At 44.3% G+C, this 14,071-nt stretch overlaps 1 protein-coding gene across 2 annotated transcripts in view; it reads left to right on the top strand.

Moving 5' to 3' along the window:
• The window catches only part of CLIC5 (chloride intracellular channel 5), a 278,748-nt gene extending 276,763 nt beyond the window's left edge, over positions 1 to 1,985 (top strand). The window contains exon 6 of one of the 2 annotated variants that reach the window (XM_063915215.1): positions 429 to 1,985. In XM_063915215.1, the coding sequence (XP_063771285.1) occupies positions 429 to 596 (168 nt within the window). In that variant the 3' untranslated portion in view covers positions 597 to 1,985. The remainder of the gene's footprint in view (positions 1 to 428) is intronic. The other variant, XM_063915216.1, reaches the window with a different exon arrangement.
• Positions 1,986 to 14,071: the final 12,086 nt, after the last annotated feature.

Raw genomic sequence — 14,071 nt, 5'->3', positions numbered from 1 at the left:
CAGTTGGATGGACACGAAAATTGCATAAAGACCCCCTTGTCTGATAGAATGCCTCTCTCAAAACCATTGACAAATATTTCCATATTCATTGTCATGTATGTTTATTGTATTACTGTGGTGCACCAGTACGGATGGTGTAATGGTTAGCATTACTTCCTCACAGCTCTGAGGTCTTGTGTTCAATTCCAAATCTGTGTGGAGTTAGTACGTTCTCCCCAAAAACATACCGGTAGGTTCATTGGCTTTTGACAAAAATCATCCTTAGTGTGTATGTGTGTCCATGTGGCATGGAATATAGAGTGTAAGCTCCACAGCGGTAGGGACTGATGTGAACAGCCGAATATTCTTTGTAAGGTGCTGCGGAATAGGTGTGCGCTATATAAATAACTGGTACAGAATAATAATGACTGAAATGTTTTCTTGTTTAGGTTGTGGCAAAGAAATACAAAAACTACGAAATCCCAGCGGACATGACGGGAGTGTGGCGGTATCTGAAGAATGCGTACGCCAGAGACGAGTTTACCAACACGTGCGCCGCAGACAAAGAGACAGAACTGGCCTATGCCGATGTGGGGAAAAGACTCTCCAAGTCCTAACCGCAGGCTAAAGTACTCTCTCACCCACAGACTGCTCTCACTGTTGCCTTAAGATGGATCTCCTATCGGAACACCACACTACCATCCCCGCTTCCAAATACTCCGGCGCTGTGGCCGTTTCGCTGGCACCGCCATATTGCGATGATCTGTTTCTGAGGAAAACCTAAAAGGAATTTGTCTCAATCATATTGGAATGAAAGACAATGATACCAAGATCCATCACACATAATTTCTATAATAAATTCTAATCCTCTTAGGGCAATGCTTGTTATCATATATAAAGTATTTTTATAATGTAAGCAGATTCTTTCATAGTGATTTATAAAAATGTATTATTTCATAGGTAATTGCATAACATGCAGGATTCTTAAGACTACTCTTTATATCTTCTGGTAGTATATTAATGATGCAGCATCCTGCTATTGTATGAGAGTGGTGTATACAGATGGAGCCATGCTCATTTATCCCTTTAATAGGATTAAGTGAGCCAGGGCAGTCGGACTTTGGTGGTCATTCCGAGTTGATCGCTAGCTGCATTCGTTCGCTGTGCAGCAATGAGGCTAAAAAACAGCACTTCTGCGCATGCGCATGTGGCGCAATGCGCACGCGCGACGTACTATTACCACGAACGATGTCGTTTCACATAGGGTCTAGCGAAGCTTTTCAGCCGAACCGCTGGCCGCAGAGTGATTGACATGAAGTGGGCGTTTCTGGGTGTCAACTGACCGTTTTCAGGGAGTGTTGGAAAAAACGCAGGCGTGCCAGGAAAAACGCAGGCGTGGCTGGGCGAACGCAGGGCGTGTTTGTGACGTCAAAACAGGAACTGAACGTTCTGAAGTCATCGCAAGCGCTGAGTAGGTTTTGAGCTACTCTAAAACTGCACAAAAAAAATTATGCCTCCGCTCTGCGATCCTTTCGTTCGCACTTCTGCTAAGCTAAAATACACTCCCAGTGGGCGGCGGCATAGCGTTTGCACGGCTGCTAAAAACTGCTAGCGAGCGTACAACTCGGAATGACCGCCTTAATTGTATTGTTCTCTCTGTATTATATGGCAGCTGAGAACAATAGATAAAAGGTTTATGCTAATAAGCCTTGGTGCACCATGGTGCAGCAGAGAAGGCTCCATCTGTACCTTGTTTGAGTACGCAGTGTATATCACTTATCGGAATTATTTCACGGTGTTTGCGACACGATGAAAAGTATTGGCACTAGCGAGGCTTGTAGAATATTCTGTAGACGCGACAGTAACTAATGACCTTACACCAAGCTTTTTATGCCTTGTTGGCTAATTTGCAGTATACAAACATCTAATAAATTCATTTGAATTAATATTGTTATATTTGGATTTGTCTCACTTGATTCAAAATAAAATATCAATCTGGGAGACTATGGCCTGATTCAGAGGTTTTACGCAATTCCGATATTTTGGCAAAACAGGTGATGGGTTTTTTTCTGCCCATGTGTCTGAGTTGCACCGCGCCACTGCGATGGTCTTGCAATGGCGGTCATAGGGGTATTCTAAAAATCAATCTGGAATCTATCTAAATTTGACCAACATCAACAAGGATGTTCCAGGGACAAAATTCCATATTTATTAAAAAAAGATTTTTGGCTGATCTGGAATCGATCTAAATTTGACCAACATCAACAAGGATAGATAGATATATAATAGATTATGGGGGGTATAACATTTCAGTATTCAATTCGAGGCCAAATCTGACAGGATTTGGCCGTTCCCGACAATGCCATTCCGACTTTTTTTAAAGTCGGATTGACATTGTCGGAAATGGGGCTAAAACCTGTTGGATTTGGCCGCAAATCCGACAAAACACGTGGAAAACACGCTAGTCCGCCGATCCACGTGTTTTCCGACAAGTTGGAATTGCAAACCTGTCAGAAAAACGGCAGCCCAATTGAATAGGTCGGAACAATGTCCGACCTAAAAAAGTTGGAAACTGCCGCCTTTCCGAGAAGACGGCAGTTCCGACTTGAATTGAATACCCCCTTAGTCTAAAGTCAAACAGTTCCATTCTGCAAATAGACATAAAAATAAAACAAAAATCAGCCAAAAATGTAATACCTCTTCCTGCTGATTTTCTATTGGACAAAGCATACCATATGTAAGAAGGTACTTTGGTTCCCCTAATTCTGGTTTGTGACTACTGTATCTCCGATGGTGGGGAGGCTGTGATGGTTTGCTAACATATCCGATGGTGTGGTGCCTGAGATGGTTTCTGTACATCTCCGATGGTGGGGTGCCTGTGATGGTTTACTAACATCTCCGATGGTGGGGTGCCTGTGATGGTTTACTAACATCTCCGATGGTGGGGTGCCTGCGATGGTTTACTAACATCTCCGATGGTGGGGTGCCTGCGATGGTTTACGTACATCTGCGGTAATGGGGTGCCTGTGCAGTGCCCCCTGAACCGTGATTAATTGATGGATGCTATGGCGATTGCAATTGTGATTGTGCAAGCTAAAGAGGTGTCAAATTATATAGCCCTAAAAAGTACAGAGCCACCCCCTGGAGCCATCACAGAGGCACAGCAACTGCATACACATTCCCAGCGCACACGCACATCCTTCAATAATCGTCAGCTCAAGTAAATCAATGGTCAAGCAGCATGGCAGCCTGAACAGAGACGCCCAAACACGGCCGCGACAGGCTTGCGTTCAATGTCCACAAATGGTGCTTGACAATCACTCTCTGTGGCGGTAAGCGCAGTGAGTGGCATCTCTATTAGACTTTGGCGTATGCAGAGTGCGAAGCATATGTATGTGCAATTTACCGATAATCATTGCAAAAACATCGTCACAGTGTCCGGCATCCCCAGTGGTGCAAGTAGAAATATTTTCTTAGTGGTACTGAGTGTCGAAAAATGGGCGTGGTCATGTGTTGTGAGGGTGCGTGGCCACATGCCACAAGTGGGAGTGGCTACATGACACTAGTGGCGTGGTGACACTACAAAGCCCCTTTTCTTTTCACTCTGGAGGCAAGGCTAGAAATGTATAGTGATACCCCTAGTATAATATATATAGTAATGCCCCCAATGTAATAACAATATATAATAATGCCTCCATTATAACAGGAATATATAGTGTAGTAGTGCCCATGGTATAATAGAAATATATAGTAGTGTCCACATTACAATAGAAATATGTAGTAATGCCCCCATAGAGAACCCAGCACTCACCAAAGTAAACTCACGTTTTTACTCTGTGTGTATATGAAGGGGTTAATCTATGGTTAGCTCTTATTAACCGTGGCCACTAGCTTTCTCATGCACCCCTGTGTGGACTTTATTATCCTGAACCTGTCTCAGCTGTTTTTTAGCAATCATCTTTGAGCCAGTGCAATAGGTGACTAGTGTGCCTTTAAAAGCCATATAAGTCTGTGGCAGGTACACATTACATCTAGCAGGCAGATGATGCAGCAGTGTGGTAGTCAGGTTTTGAGACTCTGTGATAGTGTAGGACCTGTATGAAGGTGGGGTACCTTGAATCGGTATACAGGCTTCCGTGCATTGGCCAATCCACCAACTAAACCCCCATCATTTATTTATTGAATTGTTGAGGATAAGTGAGTTTACTTTGGTGAGTGCTGGGTTCTCTGTTTGTATTTATTAGAGCGATGTGGTCATGGGCTACATGCACCCCGCCCTGTGAGTGGTAAGTACAGCTGTGTACCCCGCTTCTGTGGTGGAGAGTGCAGTGTTACATGCACCCCACCCTGTGAGTGGTAAGTGCATAGCTGTGCCCCGCTTCTGGTGCGGTGAGTGCTGTGGTTTTTACTCTGTGTGTATATGAAGGGGTTAATCTATGGTTAGCTCTTATTAACCGTGGCCACTAGCTTTCTCATGCACCCCTGTGTGGACTTTATTATCCTGAACCTGTCTCAGCTGTTTTTTAGCAATCATCTTTGAGCCAGTGCAATAGGTGACTAGTGTGCCTTTAAAAGCCATATAAGTCTGTGGCAGGTACACATTACATCTAGCAGGCAGATGATGCAGCAGTGTGGTAGTCAGGTTTTGAGACTCTGTGATAGTGTAGGACCTGTATGAAGGTGGGGTACCTTGAATCGGTATACAGGCTTCCGTGCATTGGCCAATCCACCAACTAAACCCCCATCATTTATTTATTGAATTGTTGAGGATAAGTGAGTTTACTTTGGTGAGTGCTGGGTTCTCTGTTTGTATTTATTAGAGCGATGTGGTCATGGGCTACATGCACCCCGCCCTGTGAGTGGTAAGTACAGCTGTGTACCCCGCTTCTGTGGTGGAGAGTGCAGTGTTACATGCACCCCACCCTGTGAGTGGTAAGTGCATAGCTGTGCCCCGCTTCTGGTGCGGTGAGTGCTGTGGTTTTTACTCTGTGTGTATATGAAGGGGTTAATCTATGGTTAGCTCTTATTAACCGTGGCCACTAGCTTTCTCATGCACCCCTGTGTGGACTTTATTATCCTGAACCTGTCTCAGCTGTTTTTTAGCAATCATCTTTGAGCCAGTGCAATAGGTGACTAGTGTGCCTTTAAAAGCCATATAAGTCTGTGGCAGGTACACATTACATCTAGCAGGCAGATGATGCAGCAGTGTGGTAGTCAGGTTTTGAGACTCTGTGATAGTGTAGGACCTGTATGAAGGTGGGGTACCTTGAATCGGTATACAGGCTTCCGTGCATTGGCCAATCCACCAACTAAACCCCCATCATTTATTTATTGAATTGTTGAGGATAAGTGAGTTTACTTTGGTGAGTGCTGGGTTCTCTGTTTGTATATATATATATATATAGTAATGCCCCCAATGTAATAACAATATATAATAATGCCTCCATTATAACAGGAATATATAGTGTAGTAGTGCCCCTGGTATAATAGAAATATATAGTAGTGTCCACATTACAATAGAAATATGTAGTAATACCCCTGTCAAAGTCAGAAAAATATCTCTATGCACACTACCATATTTGCACCTCACACAGGTCCGTGCTGCGCATGCGTACGCTCTCCCGTACGTGCGCATACTCACAGTCGCGGGCACCCGCAGGCGCATGGTATGCGTATTTACGGTAGAGTTTATGTGGTTGTAGCGTGCGACTCAATCGTAACATATTTTCAGTAATAATGTATTTTGTAGATCATGGTCCCTTTGATAGATTCTGAAAGTTTGGTTAATATAGAATGTTTATGAACAGAGGAATCCCTCTTTGTTTGATACGAAGGGTCAGACAGGAGTAATACAGTGGTGTTTAGTATCCATCGGAAGAATATTTAATTAGAAATATTCCGGTGTTGGTTTGAAGCAGATCAATCGCTCGTGCGAATAGTTATGGACATAAGAAGTTTATGAACATTTACTTTATTTGCACTTTATTACCCATGCGGCGGGAAACCCAGTTTCCCTCCCACCTGAGCAGTTGGAAATAGTCACAGCCCACCTGTATGAATCAACCTATGACCTTTTGTTATAATGCGAAGCCGAATTCCTGTGTCCAATGAACAATGAGATTGTAGGGACCATTGAATTGTATTGTGTGTGGGGCATAAATAGGCAGGCCGACCGTATCCAGTTCTCTCTCTTCAACGGTTCTCATTGCTGATAATCGGGAGCTGGATATCGAGGCGCATGCGATCGTTCCCCTTGTGCGTAAGTTTTCTCCGTAATCATATTGTCTTACTGTGAGCCATCTCTCTCTCTCTCTATCTCTCTCTCTCTACTCTTTCTCTCGTATTTTCCTTTAATTGTATTGTATTGTATTTCCTGTGTAGTTTATCTGGTTAGTTGGTTTATGTTATATTGTAGTGTATCATTTGTACTGTGATTCCTTTTGCAAGTATAATAGTTATAATACATATAATAGGTTTCGGACCCTAAGCCCAGGTATCTGTGTATTCTTTATAAGGGTTAAGTATTCTCTGAGCGTCGGTGACGCTCAAGCAGCTTTGTAGTTAATCAGGTTACACCAGGTTGCACTTACACTCTGTCTCTACACTAAGGTATACTGTGTATCTCATCGTTAAAGGTATAGATATAAAGGTTTAACGTTGTAAGCGTCTGCACCGCTGGTGATCTCCTCGTGGTCCCGAGCGTACGCTACGCTATAGCGAATCATCACGTTAGTCGGCAGCCAATAGCGTCCCTGCCTGTGATCACTGGGCCGTAAGCGAACGTGACGCTTGAGCGTCTCGACTACGGTTGAGCGATCGCTACACAACTTGCGTACCCTTACGGTACTTCTTACGTAGATAGCGTATAGTGTTCTTAGACCTCTTAAAGTGTTTTATATACGATAAATATTTAGCTTTATCAATTGGCGGCTCGCCCGTCCTTCACATATCTGCACTAGGTAAATCAGCAGACATTATCCCTCAGCAAAGGGCGGGAGGTTGTATCCCTCGTAGTGCTGACAGGATAAGCGTCTGCTTCGCTTAGGTAAAGAGTGCTGAAGGAATCCGGGAACCGGAGGTAAGAACAAAACGCTAGTGTCTTTTAAAACTGTTTATTTTTCTGTCTTGCGTACACACGCACGCACACATATATATATCTGCATTTCTTTTTCTTTTTCATTTTCGTATATCACTCTCCTGTCTGCCAGTTTTTATAGTTGATAGAAGTGCTAAAAGAGAGTTGCCGTTATTTCATAGTTTAAGAGTAAAGATAATATAGTTAAAAGATAGACAAACACACAGTTTTGCCTGGGAGATAAGGCGAAGTCAGTGTGTTGTGTGGTAGATGATCAAGGATCATCTACATTGATAAAAGTATAAATTGTGTTACGGTGGATCTTTGCTTTGCGTACACGTGTCTCTAACAAAGACTTGCGTACGCAATCCAAAGGCCGACGCACGCAGCGTACGTTACGCAACGGAGCGTCCGGTTACTCCCACGTAGCTCAAGTCACGATAAGTTGATTTTTAACGCAAAGCGATAAATAACGCAAAGCGATAAATAACGCGAGGCGAGAAATAACGCAAGTCTATTTTTGGGTGTCCGAAATTTAATTAACAGATCCTGCTCCTAATTGGTAACACACCTGATCTGAAGAAAAATTTCTGCGCAGAAATAGAAATAGAAACAAAAGTGTACATGTGATGAGTGAGTGTTTTTACAATTTTTAAAGGTTGAACCACAAGAAAAGTCGAGTACTCGTGAGGTACATGCGTGTAAGTGACGTGCACGGTGGCTAGGGAGGCATCTCTGGTTAAATATACAATTTTGAGCATTAGAGTATAGCAGACCAGGAGGTCATACTGTAACAAGACCAGGAGGTCATAACAGACCAGGAGGTCCAGGTACAGCCGACAAGGAAGTCCGCTATACAGTTCACAGGCACAACACCGAAAAGGGTTGGTGCAACACCCATATAGGCCATATAAGCTCTGGCTGAAGGAATTCGCAGTCGTAAGTTTCGATTCCATTGGTCTTTCCGTACATAAGCTTAGTTGTTTGTGTACTGAACGACTGGACCGCACGTAAGTGTGTGCAGTAGTTAGTAATCTGACCTAATACCATTAGAGTAAAGGGGTCACAAACGCTATCTGTACACTCTAACGTGATTTGTGTAATTTTTTTATTTTAAGGGAAGTTCGCTGCTCACTCAGGAACTATCCAGCAACCAATAGTTACTGGAAAGAGTAAGTGTTCTTCGGATAACCCTCGCAGGTTCCAGTAAATAGAGGTTCAGGTCGCAGGGGCCCTAGGTCGAGTACGCCAGCACCATATCGGTGTGATCAGGTCGTATTGGTCGGCGTGGGGTACTCGGTAAACCGCCACCGTCAGCCTATTGTTGGCATTTGGTTTTGCGTAAAGGGTTGGCTAAATAAAGCAACACTTTCGAACTATGGGGGCCACTTGTTCAGGTAGGGGGCGATCAACCTCGGTTCGGGTTGATTCAGTGGTCCGACCAATTGGGTCGGCCAGGTATATAATGTGTGAGAAATATGGAAGTCACACAGAAACTTTATGTGATGAATGGGAGAGAATGACTGTACATGACGGGGAGAAATTCCCAAGAATAGGGAGCTTCAGCTCAGAAGTGTTACAAAATTTAAGGAGGAGGATATGTCTCATAAAATCAACAAAGAGACGAATCCAGCATTATGATTATTTACAGTTGTGGCAACAGGAAGGTGAGATACAGAGAGGTTTGGCTCAGGCGGCGGGATCTGGCTCTAACAGAAAACTGATTGCCACGGCCCCGCCGCCACCATACATATCAGGAGAGAAGTTGATTGCGGAGAAAGACGCACTAAGGTGTAACACAAAATCACTTAGTAACTGTGTAAATGTTAATGATAATGTTAACCCATTAACCCATGCAAGTATTAACCCGTGCAAGTTGTACCCTGTTTTGAACTTTCCTCAGGAGTGTGATCAAGAGGACGAATCGGCAACGATTTCAGCGCTCTCTCTAGCAGCCACCATAGCAGAGACCACAGTAGGCACAGCTCCACCCACGAGATTAGTAAAGGCCCCTAGCGGAGGGATAGGTGAGGTCGTATCAACTGGTAAGTACGGCACCATGCATTATGCTGAAACTATTTCACCACAGCCTGTAGAATCTACACAGAATGAGGTTGTTAGAATCACACCTGTTAGAGTAATAGCAGTGCCAAATGGGAAAACAGACGCATCAGGAGCCACTCCCATTAGGAACATTGCCATGTACACTCCATTTTCCCGAATGGAATTAAGGACCATAGTGTCTGAATTTCCTGACCCTAGAAAAGACTTAGTTGCCAGTCAAAAATACATCAGAGACTTAGGTAACACTGTAGAGCCCAACAATAAAGACTGGCAGATATTGCTGAGAGCATGTTTACCCTCAAATGTCGACGCAACTCAATTTTTAGCTGATTGCGGACTAGATCATGATGTACCTCTTACAGATGTGTACAACCAAGATAATGTGAAAAGAATAAACTTGCAGCTAAAAGAGTATTTCCCAGCAGTAGCTAAATGGAATAAGATATTCTCCATTAAACAGAAGGAGTCAGAGACAGCTGCGGAGTATTTTCACAGAGCATTATTAGAAATGGCAAAATACACAGGCATAGAGGACATTAAAACAGACACAAACCATCGGGAAGTAGCAGTATCGGTACTGATGGATGGTTTAAAAGAGTCATTGAAGACTAGGGTACAGACCACGCAACCATGTTGGCGAGGTCTGTCTGTGGCTACTTTGAGAGAGGCTGCTATTGATCACGATAGAAACATCACCAGACACAGGGAACAACAAGGTGATAAATTAATGTCAGTAAGTATACAGGCCCTGACCACAAGGCAGCCTTTGTTTGTATCACCAAATCCTGTGGGTAAGTCAAGTATGGTTACTTGTTATTCTTGTCACAAACAGGGACACATGGCACGAGATTGTAGAGTAAAGAATCCACGAAACTCATACCAAACCCCTAGACAACGACACGACACACGACATTGGGAGCAAGGTCCGCAGAAACGGAGTTATGAGCCACATACAGGGGAAACAAAAAGATATCCCCCAAACAGAGACTGGCATGCCTCTGGTAGTTCCCAACTATCTCCCTCACAAGTAGTTGCTGCCAGCGGGATTCAGGGAGGTCACCATACCCAATAGGGGTGTGGCCATACCTGTAATCTGCAGCCAGTAAAATTAATTGCCAATCTTGGAAGTGAACCCGAGATCGCAATTAATGTAGCTGGTAAAACTTTAAACTTTCTTGTAGACACAGGGGCGGCCAAGTCAGTGATAAATTCGACAGTGGGCATGAGAACCACTGGTAGGACAATTCCAGCCATGGGAGTAACAGGAGTAGTCCAGCACTACCCTGTTAGCAAACCAGCCGAGATTACAATAGGGCCTTTGCATACCAAGCATTCCTTTTTGCTGGCTGCATCGGCACCAACCAATCTCCTGGGAAGAGACTTACTGTGTAAAATGGGGTGCGTCATTTATTGTACTCCTGAAGGTGTATTCTTGGACATACCTGAGAAACACGCTCAGGAAGTGCGAGACATGTTAGACTCCCCATCAAAATTAATGTCACATACCATTATGACAAATAGGAATCCATCCCAAATAGAAGAGATGACATCTCAGATACCAGAGTCACTTTGGACAAAAGACGGACAAGACACTGGATTAATGGCAAACGTAGCTCCAGTAGTTGTACAAGTAAAAGATGGTAGGATAGCTCCAAAAATCCCACAGTACCCTCTGAAGCCAGAGGTGGAGTTAGGAGTTTACCCAGTAATAGAGCGCTTGCTACAACAGGGCATTCTGGTAAGAACGTCCAGCACTGCCAATAGTCCCATCTTCCCTGTTAAAAAGAGTGGGGGGAGGGGTTACAGACTAGTGTAGGATCTAAGGGGGATTAACAAAATAGTTGAGAGTCAGTTCCCCGTAGTGCCAAATCCAGCTGTCATCCTAATGCAAATCCCTCCCACTGCCAAATTTTTCACTGTTATTGACCTCTGCTCCGCTTTCTTTTCGGTACCTCTGCACCCTGACAGCCAATATTTGTTTGCATTCACATACAGAGGAGTCCAATACACGTGGACTCGATTACCCCAAGGTTTCATAGATAGTCCAAGTATATTTTCTCAGGCTTTGCATGATTGTTTACAGTCTTTCCAACCAGACAGTGGATCAGTATTGATACAGTATGTGGACGATTTATTACTGTGTTCAGATTCACTGGAAGCATCTCTGAAGGATACGAAACAGCTCCTGTTTCATCTTTCAGACACAGGACACAAGGTGTCCAAAGACAAGTTACAATTATGCCAAACTAGGGTAAAATATTTGGGACACTGTCTAACACAAGGACTGAGACACCTGACCCCTGATAGAATCCAAGCAATTAGAGACATGACTCTGCCACAAACCCAGCAACAGATCAGAACGTTTTTAGGAATGTGTGGGTATTGCCGTAATTGGATCCCAGGGTTTTCCATTTTGGCGTTACCTATGCAGGAAATGGTCTCCTCAAACAAACCTGATAGGATTTCGCATACAGACGAGTCCGAAACAGCATTTGAGAGACTCAAACAGTGCCTAACGCAGGCACCAGCACTAGGTATGCCAGACTATGGGAAACCCTTTGAACTATACGGAACAGAAAGTGCTGGTTGCGCGGCAGGTGTACTAACCCAAAAACACGGTGATGCCAGCAGGCCAGTTGCATACTACAGCGCTCAGCTAGACACGGTAGCGCGATCCCTCCCCACATGCTTGCGAAGCGTTGCTGCGATAGCATTGCTAGTGACAAAAAGCGAAGACATCGTGCTAGGCCACAACCTCACAATCCATACGCCACATGCAGTATCAGCCTTATTGAATTCTGCCCAAACCAGACACGTCTCATCAGCGAGATTTACAAGATGGGAATTGGCACTAATGGCCCCCGTAAACATCACCATAAGGAGATGCAGTGCATTAAATCCTGCAACGTATCTCCCAGGTGTGCCTGGTCAGGCACAAAGGGTGGAAGGTGAGAGTGATGGGGAAGGAGGATTTAATACAAAGGAAGATACACATGATTGTATGGAATATTTGACCCAAAATTTTACCGCAAGGCCTGACATCAGTGACAACCCACTGGAAGATGCAGAACTCACGTTCTACACGGACGGTAGTTGTCATAGACAGTCAGACTCGGGAGACTTGTGTACTGGATACGCAGTCGTAGATGACCAAGACACCATAGAAGCGGAACCACTAGGCCCACCTCACTCAGCCCAGGTTGCTGAACTGGTCGCCCTAACCAGAGCATGTGAATTGGCTAAGGGTAAGTCAGCCAATATCTACACCGATTCTAGATACGCATTCGGGGTAGTCCATGATTTCGGAGCCCTATGGCGTCTCAGAAATTTCATGACGGCCGCTGGTACACCGGTAGCGCATGCAGCTCACATAAAAAGGCTTCTAACAGCGATACAGGAACCCGACAGAGTGGCTGTTATCAAATGTAAAGCACACACATATAGCCAAGACCCGGTATCACTTGGTAACAGCCGAGCAGACGAAGCTGCTAAGTTAGCAGCTGCTACCCCCATACAGACAGACACCACACAATTAATGGTATTTAATACCATTAACACACAGAAGTTGTGTGAAATGCAAAATTTGTGTTCCACACAGGAAAAGGCAGTCTGGAAGGCAAAGGGATGTGGCCAGGAGTCTTCAGGACTCTGGACGGATGGACATGGTAAACCAGTGGCCCCCAGAGCATATCTTCCATGTCTGGCTGAAGCAGCTCACGGGCTGACTCATCTAGGCAAGGAAGGGATGTGCAAATTGGTAAGAGCCTATTGGTGCGCCCCAGGATTCTCCTCTCATGCGAGTAAAAGAGCAATGTCATGCCTTACCTGTTTGAGAAAGAATATTGGAAAGGCAATACCTACAGAACCATCCCATATCCCACCTGCCGGCGGCCCTTTCCAGGTAATACAAATTGACTTTATACAATTACCCCCTTGTCGGAATTTGAAATATGTACTTGTTTGTATAGATGTTTTCTCAAATTGGGTCGAAGCATTTCCTGCGGCTACAAATACCGCTATGTTTACTGCTAAGAAAATTGTGCAGGAATTTGTATGTAGATATGGTATCCCTAGAATAATCGAAAGTGATAGGGGTACCCATTTTACAGGTGATGTCTTTCAAGGAATGTGTAAATTGATGGGAATTGATAGCAAGCTGCACACTCCATACCGTCCACAGGCGAGTGCGAAAGTGGAAAGAGTGAACAGCACTATTAAAAATAAATTGAGTAAAGTGATGGCAGAGACAGGATTGACATGGCCAGAAGCTTTACCCATTGTACTGTACAGCATCAGAACCACTCCCAGGTCCCCTCTTAATCTGTCTCCCTTTGAGATCTTGTTTGGTCGACAACCGCATGTTATGATTAACCCTCAGGATGATTTGAAGTGTAACAATGAAGTGACTGTAAAATACTTGATTAACATGAGTAAACAGTTGAGGAATCAAAATGATAATCTGAAGTTAGTGATTCCTGATTTACCAGATAGTAATTGTCATGACATTGAACCTGGGGATTATGTAATGATACGGAATTTTCTACGCTCAGGTTGCCTTATTGACAGATGGGAAGGACCATACCAGGTCTTATTGACTAGCACTACAGCATTGAAGGTTGCTGAGAGAGAGACTTGGGTTCATTCGTCCCACTGTAAAAAGGTTGCTGATCCAGAGAGGTCCCGTGATAAGGAACAGACGGTAGAGGTTGTATCACTGGAGTGTCTGTTCCAGGAGGATTAAGGCGGCACCTGAGCATTGAAAATCACAAGACCAAAAGCAGTTGTCGATCCCCTGTTCCCTTTTATTGTTTTTCTCCAACTTCCCATCCCCTCTCCTTCAAATTATTTTTTCCCCCTTCTCATTCTTCTCCGTTTCCTCCTACAAGATGGACTTGCCCCAAGAGACTGTGATCCGGATTTTCCTGTTGACCATGATGTTGACCAGAGCAGTCT

This window comes from Pseudophryne corroboree, chromosome 4, assembly GCF_028390025.1.
Source record: "Pseudophryne corroboree isolate aPseCor3 chromosome 4, aPseCor3.hap2, whole genome shotgun sequence".
NCBI lineage: Eukaryota > Metazoa > Chordata > Amphibia > Anura > Myobatrachidae > Pseudophryne > Pseudophryne corroboree.
The sequence above is the reverse complement of the archived record's forward strand: the minus strand, read 5'-3'. Positions and strand labels throughout refer to the sequence as shown.